Here is a 26,531-nt window from a genome sequence, read left to right as displayed (position 1 = left end):
GGCTCTCCGTAAGAGAGAGGGAGAAATTAATTTGGGTGTACACATACCTACACACGCGGCCGGGCTAAATCTAATGCGGCTGCCCCCGCAGTTTAAAAATAGCTGCGGGCGGCGCGCGGCTGTCTTCGGCCATTTTCATCCGGTTTTCCCGCGCCTCAGGTGCTTTCAATAGTAAGTGCCATTAGCGCTTATCTATTGAAGTGGCCGCCGCGCGGGAAACTCCGTTTTAAACGGAGAACAGACCCGTGGCTAGCCCGCTATGCACCCGGCAAGCTTTAGAATAAAGCTTTAGAATAAAGCTTGCCGGGACAGTAAGGGTCTGTCTATTCTGTACCAAAAGGTGGACCCTAATGATCCAGAATTCTGGGTACTACCGGGCCAGAGAGCTGGTCGTAATGTCCTGAAGTTTAGCCGAGCTGACCGTGCCTTAAGAAATAGGTACCGGCAGTCCCACGGTTATAATTTCCCCTATGTCCCGGACCCTATAATGCAGGATAATGCAGTGGCTCAAACTAGCTGTCACTGATTATCTTCAAGCCAGGACCAGTTATGTGGAATGTGTAACTGAATCCAATATTTGCTCCATCATGAGGGAATGGCTCATAGGGACGTGTATATATATATGGACAGAGTGGAAGTTCGCCAACAAACAGGTGCCCCTAAGGTATACTCTGGTTGGGTGGAGGATTTTGAGGGACGGCCTGTTAAGAAGCCGGACCCTAGGTAATATAAATAATTCTACACTCTGTCAAGTTAAGTATAAATAGGTATTTCATCGCTGTAGTCAGAGGGTGATGTGGATCTTTGTAATTATCATCTGCATGGTTATGTGTAGCATCATGATATGTAACCTGTATTGTTATTTTTCTGGTTTCAGACTGACAGATGGTGTTCCAAATTTGGACCGCAAGCGACGGCGTTGGGAATTTCACCCAGGGCAGAGTGTAACAGGGTATGTCCCATTATACCTTTCTTTACCCCTGTTATCCCTGTTATGTAAGTCCTGTTAGCTGCAGGCAGTAACAGGTTAAATCTAAGGGCTCTTAACCCCCTTATGTCCCTCTTATGAGTGATAGAAGTAAGGTGTGACTCATTGCTTGTGTAAGCCTATCATGGGTAGTTATAGACCATTAGCCTGCCCCTTCTTGAGTCTCCTAGGAGGGCGTGACAAGTTAGTGAGAGACCTGCTTGAGCTCTTGAAGAGAGAGGAAGCAGAGAGCTGTGAGTCTCTCCTATGGCAGGATGAGCGTGCTCACCCCCAGCCTCTGAGAGGGGGGAACATCAGATTCAGCCTAAGGCCCTATACTATCAGGGTAAATCACCATCCAGTGGAATGGAACCTCTGAGACCATGCACGCTGAGGAAGAACTGCAGTGAGTGCCAGCCAATAAAGATCCTGTTCTAATATACCTAAGTCTGAGTTCAGTCCTTGGGCTGGAGGGGAAAGAGTGCAATAGTGGGGGCTGACCTCCGAACATTCTGGAGCCCACTACTGCTGGAGGCGCTAAGCACCATGAGAAGAACAAGAGGAAGAACCTAAGCCTGTCCTGATCTCCACACTATGGTAGTTCAGCTCATCTCTCCTGACCCAAACAGGTATCGCATCACACACTAGGTAGCATAGGCTGTGTAACCTCCCAGGGGGGGGGGGGGAGGAGAAACAGTGCTACATACAAGTTCCAGCTCAGCTCCTGGGTGCAGCTTGCTACCCCTTTGTGTGTTATCAATGGGGTTGGGGCTGTTGCTCCCGGTTAGCTGTGGTAGCTCTCCATCTGTTCTTATGTGTCCTGCTTTCCGTGTTTCCACAAGAAATGAAAGAACACATAGATTTACCATTTGTACAAGTAGAATTATAAGGTCGACCCATCCTAGGACTAAAGTGAACTAATTCCAGCGACATGTTTACGGGATCTAATCTGTGTGATTGATTCTTTTTTGGGGATGGGTGTTGGGTCCTCAAAACCGTGGCTACTCCCATTTATCAGTCACTGTGTAATCAGTAACTGCATCTGCTCTCTCCCTTATCTTGATTGCTTCACTGATGAGGACAGGTTGGGATAAGGGTAAATAAAACACTTGATTGACAAACATTTCTCCATTTAGAGATATCATAAGAAATTCAACTTGTAATTCGTCCAAAAAATAAAAGCAGCCAAACCTTTGCTACCAGCATTGTTAGATTTGGGTAATTGTTTTCTTTTCTGGCCACTGTATGGGATTGCACCTTTAAGATTCAAAGGTAAATAAAAATGGATTGTCACAATGCACCATCTGGTGGTAAAGACTGGGAATTAAAAATGAATCATTTAAGGCAAATCTACAAAACTCTGTTAGTGACTTAACATGAAGTTAACGTCTTGTTAAGTGCTAACGGGGACCTTCAAAGCTCCCTAATGAGGCATTAAGAGCCGTCTTAAAGCGAAGACGGCCTGCCATTAACTTTAACGGACGTTAGTGCTAAAGCTATGGAAAAAAGGTGGGGACCACCTCAACAATCCATTAAAGTTAACGCGGGACTAAGCGCTATGTTAGTTTAGGTCATGGTTACACTGCACATGGCTTCCAACACCTAACGCTGGCTAGAAGAAAATATTTTAGCTTCATGTTCACTATGGTAGCCAAGGGGTTAATAGAAACAGCCTAACTTCCATACTACGCATTGTATGTCATAGTGATACAAATGCTATGGCATAAAAGGGGTTAAGCACTCCCCTTAACCCCCCCCCCACGCCCCCCTGCGACCTAACCTCCCTCCCCGAGTCACCTACCCCATAACCCAGTCCTCCTAACAAACCTAACCCCCATCTACAGTACTGTAGCCCCAAACTAGAACACCCCAGGCAATAAGAAAAATACAAAATTATAAGCTATAGCATCCAAGGGGTGTATCCATTTTTTTAGGGGGAGAGAGGGGAGGGGCAGATGCCATGTATTTATTGCATTGCAATACCTGTTTTTACTTCATCTTATTTCACACTTCCTGTCTACAACCATTGTAAACAGATATCCCTCTTACATACACTGTATATTATATTATGTTTCTGTATTCTGCTATACCCGATGAAGGACCGTGAGAGGTTTGAAAGCTTATAACACTTCAACTACTTGCTGGTCCAATAAAAGGTATCATATCACCTACTCCCTCTCCCTCCTTTGTTACTACATGGAAGAAAGGATCAACACGGATACCCACCTTCCTTTTCTTTAAGTCATTCATTTTAAAATGGACGCCTATAAGCTGTACTGTACAAGTTTTTTTTTAGCATAGCCAGTAAAACCTACTCACAGACAGCTGTTTCCATTATTTTGGTCTCATCAGTGCATAGTCTAAATGATTTATACATTTATCTTTCACGTCCTTTGGGTGCTCACTTTCCATTAGCCACAAAAGAGAAAATATAGAGTGGATAATTTGTAGATTTGTTAACATTGCTGTCAAATGCAAACGATTATGCATAAAATCAGATAAACGTTATGCTTTTAGAGAAGTAGATTGTAATAAATGGAAAGCAGCCAAAACATTCGGAAATTGGTTTCAATGTTTTTCTATTTTTGCAAGCATAATTGGGGAAAGAGAGCCACTTCTAGACACCGGCTTTGTTAGGATCATATGATATGGATTTATGGTCATCTTTTATAATGCTTGAACACCAGTTGCCTTTCCAAAAGGGGACGGCAGTCTCATGCAGTCAGGACAGCCTGGCTATGCTGATCATTTAATGATGGACAATGGGCAAGTGGGGACAGTCCTGTTGTTTCAAGTATGAATGTTCCCATTGCTCAAAGGGTCATGCAGCCATCAGATGCATGCAAAAACTTACAGGTATTGGTGCTAACGGACCAATGGGCGAGATTAAGTCAAATGGCACTGTCATGATAATATCATGAGATATTAGGTATTTTAATCCCTTTGGTGCTTCAGGGTTACAAAGGTACAACTTGTGTTTAAAAATACCATATATTGGGTAATGACAGGTCCAGGCTTGTCATTGGTGGGGTGTGTGCTTCAAACATAACTTAATTGGGGGGGGGCGGTCTGTCATGGATAGCCCACTAAAAGTGACACGTGGGGTTTAGGGAGTCGTAAACTCTAATCAGATACTAGTCTGGCAGCATCAAAGTTTGTGAATAATCGCTGGTACATTCCAGAGAAAGGTGACCCACAGGGTAAGCTCCAGAGTAGGTCTTTATTAAAAATGAGAATATCCTGTGATGTCATCTCCTCTGCATAATAAGAGTTACAAATCTGTAATTGTGTCACCTACGGGCACATTCCGGTACACCCATAATTGTTCTATGTATTAGGGTGCTGTTTTGATAAGATTTTTGCTGATTTATGTTTACCGATGGGATGTTCAAACTTGTTGTAGCAAGACCTTAACCCCTGTCAAAAAAGGCTTCAATAGAAAGCCTGTTTTGGTCTCAGGAATCCAGCAGGGAGCTGGTTAATTGCAGCTAGAGACAATTAACCAGTCTCCACCTGGCTCATCAAACAAGTAGAAAAACCTGCTTGAACTGAAGTGGAGATCTCTTGAGCACAGATGGATTGTGTTGTTGATTTTTTTTAATTTGTTGGCCCAAATGGTACTGATGTTTGTTTTTAGTTTAGTTTAGTTCAGTTCATTTTTTAACAAAGTACCTAAACAATTTGGTGATTGAAAAATCAGAAGGGCAAACAACTAAGTTGATTTACCTTGATATCAAAATTGACACGTTTGATATAGTATATCGTTTACCTGAAAACAAGTTGTTTTGAATTGAGGGAAGTGATTGAATCATTAATAGTTCGGAAAAAAGTTACTCTTAACCAGTGGCAAAAGTTACTTGGACATTTACCGTTTTCATGCAGGGTACTACATAGAAATGAGAGAACAAGTCCAAACCCATTTCGCGGAATTCCGATGATTGTTTTGACCCAATCCATCCCCACCACCAAAATCCGTCTGTGGTTTGGGTACTAGAAAAGCCGAGTGGATTCATTCAAATCCGTCATTGAATACAATCTGAACTCAGATTTCATATTGAATCCGAAATCCGTTGCCGGATTGTTAAAAATCTGAGAGATAGGATGGTGTCAGACCCAACAGGGCTAGAACCCACAATTGCCAAGGCTGAAGCTCTAGCAGTGTTAGCTAAACCAGCTGATAGGTAGCGTCACTGTTGCATCATACTTTTGAGCTGCTCACTTGTTCACTGTTGTAGCAAATCTAGCTACTGTATTAGTGTTCTCACAGGTACAGTTTCTCAGGTGTTCTCCACAAGGAACATTAAACTGTCAACCAGAAACTGGAAATGGTCTGCTTTTAAAGGAAGCCAGCATGATGGAGCTACTACGGGTATGAACACTCATTTTGGTGATACAGTACATGACGGATATGCATAATGGTGGCTACAGTGTAACAGAACAGAGACAAAAATATTCACTGTGCCATATGCCAGAGTGCCAGATACATACTGAATTTAAATACTTTATTTTAAAATAAATAAATACAACTCTACAAACTTCCGGAAGTGGTTCTACTGGCTTCCCACAGCACACACAGTGGTATTGGGTTGACAAGTCTAAGGCACCTTAGGAATAGGGTATGGGGTCAAACCCAACAGGATCAGAAGTTGAACTCACACAATCTCTGTTATTCAGAACAGAATAATTTGTTAACGGAAGATGTTTCGGTAAGCTTCGATAAAGTTCATCTAGTCCTTAGGTGTTCAAAAACTGATCAGCAGGTTAAGATTGTTATACTGTATTACTCTTAATGCTCGGCAAGATATGCAAGTTTTCCGGTGCATGTACAGTATTGAAAACATATTGTACGATATAATATATACATATGTAGCCAGGTTCCCCTTTGAGTGTCTGACCCCCCCCCCCCCCGGTGCTCACCTCCGGGTCTACTGCGGCCGGGTGCAGGCGCGTGTGTGCGCCGTGCGCGGGTTCCTAGGAGCGGCGGCAGTGTCCGGTGGGTGCCGGGAGTTGTGTGGGGACCGGCGGCGGCCGTGCAGGGCGGCGCCATGTTGCGCGAGTTCGCGCATGCGCAGTTGGAGCTTTGGCGGCCATTACAAGGTGCGCATGCGCAGGAGCAGCGCGACCACGGCAGGCAGGGAGAGTGCTGTGGGGACTAGAACCCCCAACATGCACAGGGACAAGGAGACCCATGATGCCAGGGAGCAATACGACTGCAGTCATCCCCTGCTTCCAGGGATTGATACATTTCACGCGCTCAGCCCACGCTAGTCAGTCAAGACCAGGAAGAGCTAGGGATAGGAGGTGAGTGCAGGGGTCTGTGACCCGCTGCATTAGGCCACCAGCCCCCCTAGACCCCAGTGAGGTCCTGAGTCACCCAGTATAGCTTGTTGTGCTTCAGGGACAGGCCCTAGGTTAGGGATCCTGCCCCATTAGTGATATTGGTAGTTAGGGACACAGCGGACGCTGCTATTCCTGCAAGGAGGCTTGGGCTCAAACCTACTCCATTGAGAGAGCAGGACTATCTCCAGGGTGGGATCGCCCCTGACGGATCCCCGCGCTGGGGGAGGGGGGAGAAACCAGGACGTCGTGCAGGAGATCTGCGGACCCTTTGTGAATATCTTTTAAAGCCCAGGTGCCGTCGCACTGGGCAGGTATCGTTATAAGTGCACCAACAGAGTACTCACACATAGTGGCAGCGCTGACCACGGGACAAGGGTATACTGTGGACATGGTGTGGGGGTACACGGTGGTGGGCCCAGGGTATATACTCCTAAGTGGGAGTGGATGACATTGGGGACTGTGGACACGGTGTGGGTTATCACCCCTGGGAAGTAGTGTCACAAGTTGACATTGAGGTTGATGCATGTGTATTGTGTGATGTTATCTGCATATAGTAAACCTGAGTTATATACAGTACCGACACACTTTATCCGAGTGTGGTCGGTACCGCAAGCCGGGAAATCTCCCGGCTTGCTAGTGGCCGCCCCTCGGCGTGCCGCGCGTCATAGACGTGCGGTCACGAGTCATCGGGAGCGTGCGCCCCCTGCACGCGCGTCCAGGGGCTCCCCGAGGGAGCCCTGGTGTCCCGCGATCGCGGGACAGCGGCAGGGGGTTCCGGGGGACCCGGCGGACCCGGCAGCGGTAGGGAGAGCGCCCCGATCGGAGGGCGCTCTTCCGCTGCTTCGGCGCGCGCCCGTCACTCTCGGGCGCGCGCCAGGCTACTGCTGCGGCAGAGAACGGGCAAATGCTCGAATAAACTCTGCCGCAGCAGTATACCTTTGGTGTATGTGGTTAATATATGTGGGTCCTGTGTGGGGTACAGTCTACACACCTAGAATCCTACATAGGTGGAGGCGCTGTAAGGAAGATCGTTTCAGAGGATTCACCCCAGGTTCCCATCAGTGGAGGCTCAGGCCTCCTGTGAACAGGCAGGTATACGCACCACACCTGGTAACATATAGGTTCACCCTCACATGACTCTATTTGCGATTGGGGTAGGGGGAATACCCGTTACACATAGATAATACCGGCTTTGCATTCTTATTTTGCTCATGCTAATGGTTCATCTCTTTCTTGCTTTCTGTTCATTAGAGTCCTTAGGGGATGGATTGCATTCTTCCCGTATTGGTGCGGCAATTGCTCGTTTGGGATTCGGTGAAGTTGATATAAAGCGTATTAGGAATTGGGTTTCATTTAGATATAAAAAAAATCATTGGACCTCATAAAAGAGATGAAGCAAAATTTGACTCGTGTTTTTATTTCTTTGGAGGAGGTTTAGGTTGTATGGTCTGAAGTCCTTCCTCGTCTGTTTTGGAGGGGTGCACCAGTTACTGTAGCCATAAAAAAAATAAAGGAAGAATCTTTATAAGGCCATGGCTAAATATGTGAAGGAATTAGGGGGTGTATATATCAGTGATTGACAATGCAAATTTTTTTAGATGGGTTTATTGGCCGTGTTCACTTATTGGATGTAAGGAATTATTTCTGGAATTTTAATTTGCAGGATGGTTTAAATGTAAATACTTTTCTGCTTTTAAGGGCTGCAAGGCCAATTTAAGTAACATTTAAATTGGTAGGTAGGTAGCCAGGATGTGCCTTTTGACTGTGTGAAGAGTTAACAAGTTATATATTTGTCATTTGCTGAATACTTCAGCAGCGGGGGTAATGAGCTGTGGGCTCTAGACATTTTATACAGGGAGTCCGGCAGCATTTTATTGTGTGTGTATTTTTTTTATAATAAAGCTGTGGTCTTGTTTACACCAAAAGTTTACTCTTTGTTTATTTGTCTGAAGGGGGATCCATTCCTGGGCATGACTGGGCATGGTCCTGAATCATGGCCTTCAAACCTCTAAATGTACCAGGACACCTGTTCCCAGACAGGGCTTGGCGACTTCTTTTACCTACAGATGTAGCCAGACTCACTATCCGCATGAAGAAAAGAAAAATGCCACGGCTCCGGGGACAGTAAAAGCTGTGGCTACCTGCAGTGGGTATGTTCTTCTGAATCGAATCCCCCCACATAGAGATTTTCAGGCCACAGTGAGGATTCCGTGGCTTCAGTTAGTGTGGCTACATCAGTAGTGCACAATCCCCTATGCAGTGGGAAGAGAAAGATGATAACAGCCTCGCGAGGGCATAAGGGCAGGGCACACCAAGAAGTCCGGCACCACCTCCTATAGTGTCTGTGAGAGAACCATCTGATTCCTCCAGCACTGCAAGCAGGAGTAGATGCTGAACTGACTCTGGCAGCACTGGCCTGGTGCAAAATAGCACATTTACATTGCAAATATTTTTGCATGCAAACCTTTCAAATTTTACAATAATGTTCACAAAGTGAACACTCACCCAGCTATCCTCACCCCCTATTTAATAACCTTTACTGCTTTTATGTTCCATAATGCCTCTACAAGACCCAACCTATGCAATAAAGAGGAAAAGCTCTCGTCTTATGCATTGAATCAGGAGCAACTACACCCCTTTTTGGGGCTGATTTTGTGTAGGGACGCATGCTTATGAGGTAAAAAAGAATGTTTACAAATATGGAATGCCCTTATAACTGAGCAAAAATAATCACTCCGTCCAAATAATTCTCTTAGGTATGAGATATGAATATATTCTTAACTTTTTTCTAAACTGCCTTCCATGTCATGTTACTACTGTATGGACATGTTGATTGCTGTTTATAACATACATAGTTACATAGTAGATGAGGTTTAAAAAAACATATGTCCATCAAGATCAACCTATGCTAAATGTATGTGTCAAATGCTTTCAAGCAAAACAATCAATAGTACACAAAGTTGTTCTACACCCAAATGAATGAAATGGAAGCTTTAAAATTAAAAAAAGATGTACAATATTTATATAATTTAAAACGGACTGTAAAAAAAAGTGCGTCATGAAATATGGCCATTTTGTTTTTCTTATTATTCAAAAGATCTTTAATATTTGGTAAGAGTTAAGTGGAGAAAGAAAGATATTGATTTTATGTTTTTCAACTGTTTAACCGTAAATAAGTCTCAACTGTTTTTCAATGTTTATAAAGTTTTTGCCCATTTCTTTATTTGCACTTTAAGACTGTGAGTTAGTCTTAATAGCAAAGCTTGAATCACACATCCATCAAAAAAATAATAATAACGGTATCCCAGGGATCACATTATATTTGTATCACCAATCAAGCCCCAGTATAATCGTAAATAATACCCACTGCATTAGACTAAAATAAAGTCTGGGTACCAAAATAAAACATAAAATCAAGAAAACAAAATTCTGATCTGTGAACCATACAATTGACCAATTCAGATGTGACAACCATAACCGATTTAATAACAAACGTAACCAAGAATCTTACTTTTAGTGGCGATATATGTGATTGCATCACATATCCATGAACATTTTCTATTTGCGACAAGTTCTTCTCTGACACATGGACGAGTTCAGGACCTTTAACATCGTGGGTTAGTCGAGGCAATGTATGATCGTGGGGAGGAGTATCCTCATCTTGATAACGATACTTCTAGAAGACAGAAGAACAAAGAACATAACATTTTAACTCGGTTGTAATAAAATGATCGTGTTGTGCCCGAGGAAATGGTAATGATTTCTCTTTTAAATATGTATATCACGAAGACAATACATTGAATGGATTCCCCACTGCATATCTATTTCCAGCTTCCATGTAGTGCACATAAATACTTAATGAGAAGGACAACATTGGATGAATAAAAAAAGCTATTAAATAAACTCTTGCAAGACAGGGAGAAAAAACACAGAAACAGAAGCTGTATTAACTATGCTGCTCTTAGGGGGAAAAAACAAGATTTTTCATGTAGAGAAATATACTAACGAGCGTCCCATTTAACTGGTCTATAAAAATATATCCCTACATTATAGATGTGCTAGGTGTGGTAGTGCAAGGTTTCGCTTTGTGTTTTTTCCAAGTGACGTTAACAAAAGTATGGTGGTCGGTAGTTTTTATTACATATCAGTTCCCCAGAAAATGTAGTGAGCAGAAAACTTTACGTGTGTGTATTTTTTTGTTGTTTTTGATTTACGGAATTATGGGAAAAATAAGTGTAGCCATGCCATCTGTGGCTACTAGTTTGCTTCCCTCTTGGCAGTAACTCCTGGAACAAACAAGCCTTGCCAGTAGTTGATATATGGGGTTTTCCCCCTCCGAGGAGCTGCACTTGAGTGGCAGCGGGAGACGGTGACAGCAGGCCTAGGCATGACCAATCATGAGCCAGACCTGGTGCCCTCCTCCTGACTGTACATAAGGGCAGGTACCGCCCAAATTTAGCAGTGTCTTTCCCCACTTGAGGAAGGCAGGTCACACAGTGGAGAGGCTGACTATTGAGCCTTCTCCAGCCCTCTTCCCTCCGGGGGAGAGTGAGTGTGGACCATACCTCTGCTAGGGAGGCAGGGAAGAGCTAGGATGGCTGCGGGTGCCCTTGGCCTGTAGTGACAGTCCAGGGACCATCCTTCAGTGGTAGCTGCATCGGGCAGAAGCCTGCTTGTTACTGTGCTGTACAGAAGAGATAATAAACCTTTCCTGTTGTTATACCTCCTGCCTGGTGCGTGATCTTACTGGGGGGAGAAGTAATAGTTCTTCTGTGGGAGATCACCTTCAGTTCCTGGAGCCTACGGCAGATGGAGGCGCTGCACTGCTAAAGAATATGTATGGTGTTTAACACCCGAAGCCTAGTCCTGTGTCCCCACTACCACCGGCGGACGACTCAGCCCTCCTGTCACCAGCAGGTATCATGCACCACACGATCCGTAATGGCCACATCTCCCACCGGGTGGGGGAACACCGTTACATAAACAGGAAGATTTGGGGGGTTATTTAAAGGTTTGTGCATAAATTTGTGGGTTTTCCATTCGCAAGCCCAAAAATTTGAACAGATTATTTAAAAACAAAAAACAAAACAAGATAAGCCCTTTCTCTGTGTTTTTGCTCAAATTTCACTGAGATTTGAAAATTCGTTCTGGAGTTTTACTCAAACGTCAAAACAAACACAGAAACTCGTGAAGGTTGGATTTCAAACTCGTGAAGCTGCTGCGGCAACCAGAAACAGCACACAGCAGGCAATCACATAATGTATACCATGATCAGGGCTTATGCCGGAGGAGGGGGAGTGGGGAGGGAGGGGGCTGGGGTGGTAGGGTTGGGACAAATGTCCAGGACCAGCGGTTCCATAAGGCTGGCGAACCAATGCTGAAAGCTTGGTCAAGCTTGGTCAAGCCCAAGTTCAATGTCGGACTGCTGGGGCCTGAGTGTGCTATAGGGCACCCGGAAGCCGGGCCCAACTACTGCATCTGGCCGTAGGACCCCAGCACTCCTCCCCCGCGGGGCCTTTCATCTGTGGTGGTCCCCACCCAGATAAGGGCTGAGTGAGTGAGAGTTGGGGGAGTGAGAGAGAGAGGGCTGAGTAAGAGAGGGCAAGTGAGTAGAAGAGGGGTAAGTGAAAGAGGGGGTCAGAGTAAGAGAGAGAGGGGCAGAGTGAGAGAGATTGGAGAGAGTGAGAGGGTGTGAGTGAGAGAGAGAGGGGAAGAGGGGAAAGAGAAAAAGAGGAGGACTCACAGGGTTGCTGACAGGGGGGGTACAGATGGAGACTCTAGGCCTGGGCCCCAGTAAAGCAGTTGCCCCTGACTATGATCCTGTGCTTTCATAGGGTAGTGCTCTTTGCAAAGCACAAGAACAGACACCGGTGGTATGTCACAGCTGGAAGTGAGGTGTGCGTGGGGCTTGTCTCAGAACATTGACTACTAAAGTGCTGATAAGCAGACAGCAGGCAATCACGTATACCAGGAGTCTTTGGGTTTATAATTGGCATAATTGCAATAGATCTATTTACAGTAATTAATTTGGCACTTATAATACAACGATGAACAGAGAAAAGAACCCCTATGCTGAGAGCACTCAAATGGCTGGTGGACTGATACTACAACTCCAGGAACCTGATATAATGGTAAGTATTTCTAGCTAAATGTATTGTGGAATAAATTAAAATAAAACTTTATTGGAGGAATACTCAATTAAAATATGGATCAACCTCTGTGTGAGGTGAACTATAACAATATGGCAAAATATAAAAAGGAGCTGGGGGTATAGGGATGAAGGATAACGAACCCTATTGAAAACAATAGGTACTTAAATTACACCACCTAACAGTCACTGGTGGATAGTTGTGAGCCTAAAAAGGCACAGAATATAAATGTTTAGACATAGCTGAACATGTGGCTAAGCTCACAATTTATCACACACAGTCCTAAGAGGATATTCTTAGATGGACATGAGCTGACAATCTGGATAGAACGGAGGTCCTAGCCCATATGAGCAAGTGCATAAACTCAGTATTTAGTACAGGAATACAGACTGCAACACGTCTGTCAGGATGTCCCAGATGGTATATAGGGAGCCTATAAAACTACATAAAATAGTACCGCAATGTTAGAGCGGATGATTGTAGTTGGCTACGTGCTAGTAGGTGTTCTAAGGACGTATATCCTGCCTGTCATGATGTGCAATACAGCTAGATACAGTAGTGGTCATTCAATGAGGTAAATCTAATTTTGAGAAAGTCGCTGTTGCGACGAAACGCGTCAGGGACGTCACTACGTTACTACGTCACGACACTGCGTCAATACGGAAGTGCGCGAACTGGTCGGGTCGCGCAGGTTGTTTGCACAGACCTTCTGTTCCTCTGCATTGAGTGAGACACCAAGCCGAGCAGCAGAAAACCCACGGAAAGGCTACACCAGGTGGTTTACGATTCTGACTGACTACAAGCACGGAGTATCATCTTTCCGGTGGACCCTATCCCTGGATTGCGGTGAATTTCCAGCTTGGCGGTGATATTAATTCACAATCGTGCTTTTATATTTGACATCTTGTGAGTGCGATTCTTATCCCTTCCCCTCTCCCACCCCCCACCCCCCCAATAAATTGTTACAATTTTACACTATGCGGCGTGCGCTCTCTCCTCTTTTCTTTTCTACAGGTTCCACTGGATGTGGTTCATCCGTTTGAGAGCAGCCTGAAGTTCCCCTTCTATTGGATTCTACTATATATCCTTTGGACTTTTTATTGGGACTGGTTCTATATTTTGAATCATTTTTATATGTAATACTAATGTGTTTTATTTTATTTTTTCCTTCATTGGTTGTTTGATTAAGTCATTTTGTGATCACTAGTTATATATTTGCACATTCATATATTTTGGTGATTATCACTTTATTCATTCATTTATATTATACATACATTTCACATGTTCACACTATAGCATATCAACCACGTTATTATTGGCGCTACTTTCTTGTTTGTTTTATATATATATGTTTTTTATATTATATATATATATATATATATATATATATATATATATATATATATATATATATATATATATATATATATCCACCACACATTAGTTAAGTTATGGTGGTTAAAAAAAAGTGACACAAAAACCCTCCACAGCAAAGCATATAGCAAATGGAAATATTTCTGTATGCTCATTTGCATGTCTTAGACAGGCCTGCAAACACCGCCTTTCACCATTATCGCCCAGCATACATTGCTTCCACTGCAGCAAGGGATTCTGGGAAATGACATGCAAATGAGCACACAGTGCCACCTTTTGCTTCAAATCCATTTTGACATGGACCCCTATAAGCTTATGCTTGCTGCATTGCACAGCTTTTCAGCTCAGCCTGGGTTAAGATGCATAGCCAGTAAACCTACTCACAAAGAGCTGTTTTGACTTTTTGGGTCTCATCAGTGTGAGGCTGGTTATACTGGCTTTGCAATTTGAAACTGGGATAGGCATCCACCACACATTAGTTAAGTTACGGTGGGTAAAAAAAGTGACAAAAAACCCTCCACCCTAAAGCATATAGCAAATGGAAATATTACTGTATGCTCATTTGCATGTCTTAGACAGGTCTGCACCCCTGCCTTTCACCATTATTGCCCAGCACAATATATATAATATGTGTGGTATGTGTATTTAAACATGTTCCTTTTGTTTCTTCATCCCTGTCAGTGTAAACACTTTCAGTGCATTTCTATTTCACATACTGTAAATAGCAATTCTTTATTTTTTCAAAGAATGGCTAAAACACTTTGAATAGTTCATAATGTTCCAGTGGCAGCTTCCATTATACCGGTGATTACTCAATTTATTCTCACAGTCGCATTTTCTTTTTTAGCTTGAATAGTATTGCGGCATTAAATTACTTGATGTCTAATTGAAGTCAGCATGAGCAAAACATTTTAGAGAGCATATAACATAAATTCCCTTAAGCCTGAAGCCAGACATACTCACCTGATCTCACCCATGCCTCCCTGCCACCTCTTCCCCTGTAAACCTTAAGTTATTTGACTAACCTTAAAACTTGCCTCACAATTTAAGCATCCCAACAGCCTGCACTCATGATTACTGTCCCACACTCAGTCACTCCTACCACCCATTGTGACCAAGCACTGCCATCTACAGCACTTATTCCCTCACCTGCTGTCTCTGTAAGTTCCCTATCAAGCAAACCTCTTAGCTTGTAAGCTCTTCGGGGCAGGGATTTCCTTTCCTACTGTCTGAGTTTGCTGCACTTATTGTATTATTATAATTCCCTGTACTGTATTCTTTGTGAAGCGCTGAGTACACTTTTGACGCTATATAAATAAAGACATACAATACAACACAATACAAATATGCAATACCAAACATAGTTCTGCTGCAATTTCATAATTGGAAAATCAATTAGTCTGAGACGTGACATTTTGAAATAAATATTTTAATAATATTTCTTCCCATTCAAGTCCATAGAAAATAGTCCTTATTTTGGGGATCCAGTTCTGACTCCAGTGTGTAAAATAAAAAATGAGTTTCCTTTTGAATTACCTTTTTGTTCAAATATATAAAACCTTTTTCTATTATTAAAAAGGCACAGGAAAAATGTTATGATTTGTTACCAATTCTCCCAAGTTATATTTAAGTAATAATCCCCACAGGACACGGCATTACCTGGCCATTAATGCCCTGGGTGGAGGAGCTGAAGGCAAAGGTTTTGAAACCCACCATTAATGGCCATTTAATGTCACCCGTGGGGGGGGTTATTTTATTAACACAATTTAATAGAATCTTCTCACCCCAACGTATTAACAGATCATTGGACACCAGATAAGAACATCTTGGCCCACATAGTCTATTCATTTCTCCTATCTGTAAAACCTCAGACCTTATTCCATCCACATTCTAGCACTTCTCTTTCCCTGACACACGCTCCCTTCCTGCACCTTGTTCAAACCCTTGATATAGTTGAAAGTACTGTACCTATGCGACACGTTATCGAGGTAACTAATTGCTCTCTATTATTAGCCTCTAGACAGTACTGTTATGTTCTTTTTAAACTGTATCTCTCCAGTTCTTCCTATCCCCTGCTTTTTCCTCTATCATTATGGCTGTGGTACCATATGTGCTTTGGTACAATAATTCTTTGATATGGTTCTTTTTTCATGTTTGGTCTGTATGAGGTACTGTATGTTTATTTAATTCTACTGTATCTGACATACAAACGTATTCTCTTTGGAGTCATTTACATTTCTGTGGAACTACGTGAGAATCTCAGTGCATCTATATTGATCTGGTAGTGACTAAAACCATATATTAAGAATAGTCTCATATTTTGTGATTTAGAGACTACCTACTATTTATTGGAGTTGATATATCAATAATTCCTTATATAAAGTATTATATTAAGATTCAATCTATTTCCAGATGCATGATTATTTGTTTCACCTGTTCTACAGACTTCAATAATCACTACCAACCATTTGTTTCACTGCTTTTTTACTTTTTATGTATTAAGTGTTATCAGATGTCTGTTTCTCTGATTATAATTACGGGGGAGAGGCTTAAATAGTACCTTTTCTCTTCCTTCACCACACTCCATGAGAAAGAGTTAGAGAGGGCATGAAACGTGTGGGAGGAGGATCCTTTTGTTAGTGGATCTTTTTGTATCTTTTTTATGTAGCCCAATAAAGTTTTTTTACCTGACTTTATTGCTGGTGAGTTCTGCGTCTTTAAGGGGCGGCTGTGCTTCTGATCATTTGTTCCTGTTATTTTTTTTTACCTTTATCTCTCAGTTCTTCCTATCCCCGGCTTTTTCCTCTCTCATTATGGCTGGAATAGGTAAATCTGTAGCGGGAAGTCCAAGTCCGTCATAAGGGGCTCCAGCCTTCTGCCTACACCCTCTCTTCCTTCTTTCTCTGTACTGTACACTTTTACCCTCTTCCTTTCCTCACCCTTGTCTCCACTCTCTCCCCCGCAATCTAATTTTATTTGCATTACACACATACCCCATGTCCGCTCTTTTGCTGCTATGGAGGCCGTAACCCTGCTGGGGTAAAAGCCTGGCTTCCTTATGAAATGTTGATTTGGGGAGACCGGCAGTTTGGGGGCTGTATTTTGCATGCCTAAATGAATTGAAGATATATTTTCTATTGGAGGGAAATGTAAATCGTAACAACGCTGTTCCTGTAAAGTATTCCTTATCTCAGGGGTGCACAAACATTTCCGTCTGCCCCTCTGCCTGCTCTCCCCCCTGCTTGCGCCCCCCTCCTTACCTTGTCTTTGGCTTAAAATGACGCAACGGGGTCACGTGATCCCGCAGCGTCATTTGACGCCGTGTTGCCATGGCGCCGCACCGCCGAAGACAAAGTAAGGGAAGTTGCAGAGGCCTCACGCGATCCCCCGTCATTTCATTTAAATGCCTTGGGGAAGAGCGCGGGGCCTCTGCAACTGCCGCGGCCCCCCTGGAAAATCTTGCACCCCCCGTTTTCGCACCCCTGCCTTAACTGACATCTTCCGATTTTCAAGGCTGAAGGAGTGGTGCAACGTGGGCTCCTTGTGACTTTGGGAAAGTCGCTTTATCTCCCTGTGCCTCAGGCAGCAAAAACATAGATTGTAAGCTCCACGGGGCAGGGACTGTGTCTGTAAAAATCCTATTTGCTAGGTAGCACACACTATAGGGTCATGGTGAAGCGCTTTGAGTCCCACTTGGAGGAGAGTAATACATTTGTTGTTATTATAAGAGGATAGATCTTCTGTTTGACATTATTTTTTATTTAGCACATAAGGTAAAATTGCAAATACTACTGAATCACAGGTGCTCTCTCATTTTGAAAATACTGTGCTTATGCTATCACACTTCTGTGGGGGGTGACCTTTTAGGCCAAGAATAATCAGCAAAGGTTAGAATGTGTTGCGAGTCCATTTACCTAGTTTGTTAATTCTGCAGTTCCGTGTAACTTGGAGTCCTGTGATCAGGAGAACATGGATCGTACTTAACACATTTTCTTGCATTTGTTCAGTTCACCCTGCGGCCAGGGTGACGCTGAGCGGGCGCGTGCACTTGCGCTCGCCGCGATGAAACACATTGCTACAATGTGTGTAGCCAGCGTGAGCGAGCGCCTGCGCGTGCCTGTGAGCGCACGGTGCTCAGCTGCTTGCGGAGAAATTTGTTCCTGCCGTTCACTGACGCGTCAGGTGAGCGGTTTGCCCAATGAGGGCCAACCAGCTCTGTGATATCATGGCCACGCCCCCCGACGCCCCCACACGCACAACTAGCTGGCTAGGAATCGCACGGTCAAGCAGAGAGCATGAAGTCACGGCGCTCGAGCGCTCCCAGCTTGGCCGCAGCCTTAGAATCATTAATGCTTCAGGAGAAACCAGTGCCAGTTCTTTAAAGCTATAACACAGTAGACTCAATAGTGATACAGTATTTATGCTTGAATTAAAGGGGAGAGCAGAGATCCAAGGTGGCTGACTGTTCAGTAAAAATGGACAAATTGGTCCAAATCACTTTCCCGGATTTTTTTTAGACCAAATTCAATTCCCCCAGCCAAAATCCAAGTGGATTAATCAACCATTGGATTCAATCAGGGGGGATTTTTAATGAATTCACACACAAATTGAGACAGAGTGAGAGTTTCAATTAAGTAGTGTCTGCAGGTGTATATATATCCCCTCAAACCTCCCTCCAAATAAATTAGGGAGAGATCCTGTGCTGAAAAAAGGAGCACCCCTGGGGTACCCTGGGAGATATACTAGTGGTTCTCTCTCTCCCCAAACAAATGGCGGATTTCACTTTTTTGAGACTGATCTGCTGAAATTCGTGGCTCAGAGGAACCGGCCAACCCACATCAGATTAGAATCTGCAAAAAAAGATTTGCCCACCTCTACTGCCCATCCACCACGAATAGAAAAATCGCCAAGGGGACAGAAAATAGTCGTTCTGATATTTTTGGAATGCAAAGTTCAAAACAACTATATATAACCTAGTGTATGCGATTGCAGTATCAATGTGTCAATTACCAACCAATCAACAACGAACAATGTTTGTTATTCATTTAACTATGATAGTGCCCATGGAGGCACTATCACACGAAAACTCTCATTGGGGTGAACAGGGCTTGGAATAGGGAATAGGGGTTTAAGCATTTAAGTGCCAGAGGGGTCGCAGCACCTGCCCCTCCGGCACAGTGAGGTCACTTGACCACGTTCAATAGCGCCCAGGTGACCGTGGGGGCCATTTTGTACGAAGCAGGAGAGGAGTGCTCTTACGTGACCCCTATGTGTACTACTGTAGCAGAGGTAACTTAACTAATTAATTGTACCTTTATATTTTGGTTGAACTAATGCGCCTTGTTTACTTTTTGGTGCATGGAATACGTTTGTTGACAGTGTGCACCAGAGAGCAGGGAAGTGCTGTAACAAAGTATTCTATAGTTTAAGCAACAAATGATTTTCAAAACTGTTTCGTGTTAATACAGTACATCCTTTAATGTTCCTTATCTTTAATGCTGCTCTGAATACCCTCTGTTTGTCCAAGACAAGCAGGAATAGCTTTATCATTATTTATATTCAGCTCGCCTTTAAGCTTCCATGCATTCAAATAAATAAACAATCACTTCAGCTCTTAGCATTCACAGCACGTTTAATAATGCTATTACTGAGGAATTACAGTGTGTGTATTAACCAATTATGATAACACAGAATGGATTATTAAGCTGTAGTTAGCCCAAATAATTGTCAACAAATTGTTCTGCGTACAGTATCCTGTACATCACTGCGTATTACTTTTTAATGTATTTTCTAACATACAGTATCTGTTTTGCTTTCATTGTTCTACTGCTATTAATATGCTATACTTTGTATGAAACACAAATGTCAGACATTTGTAGCTGTCCAAAATATTAATACATACGAGTGCTTAAAATTCGGACAAATAGTATAAAAGAGGAATAATAATGTGCCTGAAATGTTCATAATAAAATACAGTAGATATGTTGAAAGTCAAACAGTGCCAGTGTGGTGAATTGGACATAATACATCAATATAAGTAATTGTGAGAAAGTAGTGAAGCGGGTGTAGGAAAAAATAGGACAGTAAAAACTATTATTGGGAAATGACATGCAAATGGGTACCTAGTGTCACCTTCTGCTTCAAATCATTTTAACATGGACCCCTGTAAGCTTATGGCTGCCACATTACACAGCTTTTCAGGACTGCCTGGGTATATACTGTATCTGAAACGTTTTCTGCACTTTAATACATATGACCACTAGATGGTGCTCATTACCTATAACAAACCATATGATAAGATCCATTGGTAATGTTGTGTCCTTAAAGCCAGCAGCATCCTACCTGACCGCGGTGACCCAGAAATGGTTCAAACGAAGCTGGATGCAGATCAGGGGAGGAAAGGAGACAGAGCTGATGGGGCCTGAGAGGAGAAGTGTAAGAGAGAGCGCACCAGCTGTCTCCTTTCCTCCCCTGAACTGCATCAGCTTTGTTGGAACCATTTCTGGGTACCCGCAGCCACTGCTTATGAGTGGAGAGGGTCCATTTAACTTTGTGCCCATTGTCCCTTACGGTGCGTTTTTTTTTTTTTTTTTAAACAAATCTAAGCCGTTTAATAGCAAAAATTAGGCTGTTTGTTTTGTTTTGGACAGTTAATACAAATTACATTTCTAGGGGGGCTATGAATGGGGAAGTGTTTGACAATGAAGTGTTTTCTTTACCCTTATGTAACCATGCTGTAAAATGGCTACAGTCATCTCTCCTGCTGACAGTAAGGCCTGGTAAGTTATGGGCATGCCAGCAATAATTATGGAGGTTTGCCCTCACACCCTGGTGAGGTGCCCTATGTATGGATGGGAGTGGTCACATGCTCTGAATCCATGATTAGTGATGTCAGAGTTGTGCCAGCCCCCAGCTGCCTGTCTGGGTTGGCAATCCCCACACAACATCATGCGGGAGACTCAGGAGTCCTGTTGCCAACAGGTGCACCACCAGACACTACACTGTAATGGGGACTGGTTGGACCACAGGGGCCAATGTGAGATTGGGTGGGTCAGGCTAGGCCAGAAAATCCGTTACATTTGGAGGCGCTGCTGAGATACCTGTAAACAGGACAGGCTTTTGCTAGGTCACTTGGAAACAGGGAGAGTGTCTGCTGCCACTTTGTGCTGCGTTGGGACGGACCTAGTGGTAGATGGGGGCTGATGGAGTATAGTCAGCTCGCAGGGACGACCTAGGGGCCTGAAAGGAGTTGGGGGTTTGGAGCCGGGCTATAGCTGTCCTAGTCACCTTGAGGCAGTGCTAGTTGGTAGGATGCCTAAAGGGATAGCCTGTTAACGTGGTCACACCCTGGTGAGGTGCCCTATGTATGGATGGGAGTGGTCACGTGCTCTGAATCCCTGATTAGTGATGTCAGAGTTGTGCCAGCCCCCAGAGGATACATAAGGCACAGCACTGCTCAAAAGTTAGATCATCAGTAGTATGTTGAAGTGTTCAGAGAGTCTGAAGTAGAGTTCAGTTGGTTGGTTTCAGAAGGAGCAAGTCTGAGTGCAGACTTGGGAGAATGCAGCTCATGAGACTGTGACCAGGGACCTGGCACAGGGAATATCTCTCTAAGGGGAGATAGGGAATCCACCAATTTGGGAAAGGACACCTTTCAAAGGGAAGTGCGGTGAACATGAGAGGCTAAGTACACCCACTGTGAGGGGCAGCTGGCCCGCCGCAAGTCAATAAAGATGATCCTGTTAAACCATACCCTCGTGTGTAAGTGTGGAGTGATTACACCGAGGAGTGCACCACAGAGGAGTTCCTCACCAGGACCATCCACAAGCGGACGCTGGGATCCTGATGAGGTGGAGGCGCTGCACTGGATATAGGTAGGACTCAAGCACACTACCTCAGCTGCCTGTCTGGGTTGGCAATCCCCACACAACATCATGCGGGAGACTCAGGAGTCCTGTTGCCAACAGGTGCACCACCAGACACTACACTGTAATGGGGACTGGTTAGACCACAGGGGCCAATGTGAGATTGGGTGGGTCAGGCTAGGCCAGAAAATCCGTTACACTTATTATCCAGGGAAAGGAGCACTCCTGTTACAGTAGATCTAACACTTATGCACATCATATCGAGTGAGCCAGGAAAACTGGTATATACAGTAGCAAGGAAAAGCACTGCAGCACCACTCCAATAGTCTTATGCACAAACTGTACTACATTTATTCAAGCAGGATCTTGATCCGGATTGAATACATTTTGTATACTTTTTGCATACTCTAGGCCAGGGGTGCGCAAACATTTTTGTCTGCACCCCCTGCCTGTTCTCCCCCCCCTGCCTTGCCTGTTCTCCCCCCCTGCTCACTCGTGCTCCCCGTTACCTCTTCTCCGGTGTGTGATGTCACGTTGCCACGACAACGCAACGTCGTGTGACCCCGCGGCTCCAGAAGCTGCCGGAGACAACGTAATGGACTTACAGAGCTTTGCACGCTCCCCCGGCATTTAATTTAAATGTTGTGGGGACGAGCGCATGGCCTCTGTAAGCGCAGCGTTAGTTTGCACACCCCTGCTGTAGGACATAGTGCTGTTGTCCTTCTTTACCCTTGGACCACCTTGCCCTTATTAGTAGAGATGTGCAAACTTTACGCCTGACTTTATGAATATAGCAAAAGTGACCCCTTCTTGGGAATTTTGAATTTTTTTTTTAACTTTTACAAAAGTTTGTGAGTTCACCCGAAAAACTATTTGAAAAATGTAGCCTATCCAAATTAACATATTTCTCAGGTATCTCAGTTGTGTTCAGTTTCGTTCACAGGTATCTTTCCATGTGTTGTATAAATGAGGTTTTGGGGAGGTACAGAAGTCTGTTGAGGACAAAAAAAAAAGACTCCCTCTTCTTTCTATTTTCTCTCTCTCTCCCTCCCCTTTCACCTGAAAAGCCTTATTTTAGGATACTTTTGTGCCTTGTAAAATTCAAAGTTAGATCAAAAATGTATCATTTCTCTTTGACCATATTAATTTCAGGCCATACATTTACAGTAAGGGTAAAAGTTACGATTGAATATTCTCCGATTTTTCTAACTGTAATTGCGAAGCTAAATTTGGCAAGTTCACACGTCTATTTATCACAGAGCCAATAATGATATCGGACAAAGGAGAAATTAAGCGCCGGCACACGTCCCAAGTCTCAGCTCACCATGTTTACAAACAAACTTAAAACAATTATTTTAAATACTTGAAAGTGTCAGATTTTGGAAAATAAGCATCACCCAGATGTTGCTACCATTCCATACATCACTACCATTGGCTCACGTTGGTGCTAGAAGGGATTGTCCCTTTAATAGGCATAGAAAAATCTGAAAACAACTAGAAAAGAGAACACATTTTGGGCTGACAATAGCTTTCTGTTTTGATAAGTTCACCAGATTCTCTTATTGTGACTGAATCAATAGTTTTGTAGTTTCTATTTTGATCACTACTAAACTGACTCATTGAAATCCCTTCAAACAAGGCAGCTGAGACTTAAATAACACTTAACACTTAACGCTAGCACCCCTTCTAACCGCTTAGGTGATGGGTGGCCCTGACTAGGGTGCAAGGCATCCCTCACTGCGGATTGGTCACTGATGCGGCCGGGGCGGGAAGGGGAGGAGCAAGTAGGGGAGCTAGGGGGCTTAAAGGGCACAGCCGGGGGTGGGTGTGCTCACATTCTCCTGGCTTTGCCGATTTTCAGGAGATGACAGGCAGTTCCAGGGCTAGTTCATCTCGTCGATATGTAAGGCCATTGGCTGTCGCAGCCAAGCTGGTGAGGGTCTGGTCTGATCCTGTCATTTCAGGTGGGCCAGTACCGGCTGAGATGCGGTCGCCATCGCCACCAACGTTGGTGGATTCCGGTCAGGGAAACCGAGTCGGCCATTGATGTGGGGGCACAAATGTTGGAATCAATAATGAAAGGTTTGAGGGAGGCGCTGACACCGTTGGCATCGCTCTTAACTACACAACACATAGGAAACGCAGGAGTTGCAAGCGATACTCAAGGAACAACAGCAATAGGGGACTGAAGGGCAGGCAGCGCAACCCTCGTAAATGCCTTCAACTTTGCCTAGTCAGATTTTAGGTGAGAACTCATGGGGCACCCACATCAGCTACAGCACCGCCTCCATTGTTGTCTGGCCGAGTTTTCGTTGAGAATTCAAATACATCTATGTCTGCCTCACTGGCGGCAGCTTTGCCCACTCAAACCTTAAGTGAGAACATGGGGGCAGCCATGTCTGCAACAACACCAGAGGTTAGGACGTTGTCAGACATGGTATACGGAGACTCATACACAACCATTGCTAGGTCATTGGGCACACATTGGTCAAAGGAAACGAGTCCAGGTGTAAGTACGACAACTGCCGTTTCCGGCACACCTACTCCTCGTGTGGGGGCCAACATACATACTGTATGTTATAAGAATGACACGGGAGGATTTAAGGGTACAGACCGAAACATTGACCAATAGCAAGGTACACCAATAGGGAGGCAGCCCAGCTACTTATGGCTGGGTTTAAAGTGGGGTTCAGGATTCCGTTTGAATATCAAGTGTTATCAAATGATGAACGTAATTTGAAATCGGTCAGGACAAACGGTAATGTAGCTACGGAAAAAGTGTAAAGGGAAGTCTATTTGGGGAGGAGGTCAGGTCCCTTCGCTTCCTCCCCCCGCCCCCTTTGGCTAATCCCAGGATTTACCCCTTTGGGGGGTGGTCCCCAGGAAAGAGGTAGGGCCGACATTTATCCTATCTAGAATGGTTGGGCGCTTTCCTTTTTAGTTCAAACCTTTAGCACATTTCTTTAGCGGGTAGAGCACAAAAAGGTACATATGCGTCCAACAACCGTCTTTAGTTTTCTAGACATTGAAATTGACTCTACAGGAAAGTGTGGGGGGAGCATGGGTCCCGGGAACATGCATTAAAGTTAACAAGAGGATGGGGAACTTTATTACGATACGTTTAGCAATGAGCTAAAGGAGGGTGTGGAGAGGGTCTGGCTGTACGGGCCTAGTAGCTCGCGCCAGAACAAACACAAGGATGCCAATGCATATGCGCATAGTGCGCGCACGCTAGCGCGTGCACATGCACTGCAGGGAGAGCGGCACTTCGCAATACATAAGTTTGTATTTCCAGCGTGATGCCGAGTCACGGAGGAGTGCAGAAGCCAGCTCGTTCTACTATGGACGCAGCCTTAGAGAGGTTATGAGAGCTTGCTGAGGGTGCAGTAGTGCTACAACTTGCAAAACAGGGGATCCTTGGGTATGCAGGTTTAAAATGTTTTGGTCAATGAATTAGACTAAATGACCCTCACTAATGAAGCAAAAAACAGCTAAGTATTAATTTGGCATATTGGATGTAGCACTGATGCTTTTTGTCTTTTGTTCTGTATATGAGGTCACAATGTTATTAGCACTCCTTCTGGCACAAATATATATGGTATGGTTCTGAGTTTGCAGGGACGGTGTGTGCATTTAGGATTTAGAAACTTTTGGAAACACAGCAGGTAACACCAGCAAGGTAATTTTTTTTTTTTTAGCAAAACTGGCTCATTTGTATCTTGTGTGTCTTAGTATTAATGTTATCAATGTTATCAATGTACATTTGCTCTAATTTTGCACCATGTGCCTTAGCTTGAAATTTGGGGAGGTCCAATAAGAGGAGGAATATACAAATCATAAACACTGTGATATATATAGATATAGCCATCATTATTGCAACGTTTGGCACGCTGCAGTGGGACATACACAACGCACCAGCTTGAGAAGCTGCCATTGTTTGGAATCAGCTGCATGTGAGAAGGGTTGGGGCTATCGCACCATCTACCCCTGAGGCCAAGCATTGCAATAACATTGACTACAGTACATCTGTACCTCTTGTAATGTATCACATTTGAGAAGGAGTGGCTCAGTGAGTAAAGACACTGACTGGCACTGTTTGAAGTAGGGTTCAATTCCCAGTGCCTGCTCCTTGTGACCTTGGGCAAGTCACCTTATCTCCCTGTGCCTTAGGCACCAAAAACATAGAAAAACATAGATTGTAAGCTCTACGTGTAAGGGACCTGTGCCTGCAAAATGTCTCTGTAAAGCACTACGTAAAACTAGCAGCGCTATACAGTATAAGTATAAGAACATATTATTATTATTATTATTATCTACAGTATATGCACCATTTCCCCTGTGTATTAATGTAGTTCAACCTGGTGTGTAGTTAATGATCTTTGTCAAATATAAGAAATACACATTTTTCTTTATACACCATTCTCAATATTTACAAACCATGTTCATCTAACACTGCATTACAATAATTCATATTAATCACATAAGTATTTACTTTGAATAACCAACACTTAGATACATGCAATTTTGTGTATATTCTTATTGAAGCCAACAGTGAGTGCACATAATTATCTGTATTTGGTTAAAAATTCTCGCACAGCCTGAAATCAGAGAGTAGTAAAACAGCATATTTATTTTATCACTAGCAGGAGCAAGTGGAATAAATCAACCTTTATTTAAATTAGAAAAACGCCTACTGTATTTCACCATTCTATCTGCCTTTTTTCTGTCCTTGGCCATCCTCATCAAATATAACTTGGAGTTACGACGTCCGACGTCCCGCTTACTGATGGATGCTTTATCCGACGCCGCATAATGTAGTTCGCTTGACACTTTATC

General features: G+C 43.8%; 1 protein-coding gene across 10 annotated transcripts in view; it reads right to left on the bottom strand.

Moving 5' to 3' along the window:
* The window catches only part of DLG2 (discs large MAGUK scaffold protein 2), a 1,892,764-nt gene that overhangs the window by 1,033,372 nt on the left and 832,861 nt on the right, over window positions 1-26,531 (bottom strand). For all 10 annotated transcript variants that reach the window (XR_012800043.1, XR_012800042.1, XM_075592575.1 and 7 more), the window contains one exon: window positions 9,819-9,983. Coding sequence is in view for 8 of the 10 variants with exons in the window: in XM_075592575.1 (XP_075448690.1) it covers window positions 9,819-9,983 (165 nt within the window). In the remaining 2 variants the exon portion in view is untranslated. The remainder of the gene's footprint in view (window positions 1-9,818; window positions 9,984-26,531) is intronic.

The sequence above is a fragment of the Ascaphus truei genome, chromosome 3 (genome assembly GCF_040206685.1).
Source record: "Ascaphus truei isolate aAscTru1 chromosome 3, aAscTru1.hap1, whole genome shotgun sequence".
Classification (NCBI taxonomy): domain Eukaryota; kingdom Metazoa; phylum Chordata; class Amphibia; order Anura; family Ascaphidae; genus Ascaphus; species Ascaphus truei.
Note: the sequence above shows the minus strand (reverse complement) of the source record. Positions and strands in the feature narration are given on the sequence as shown.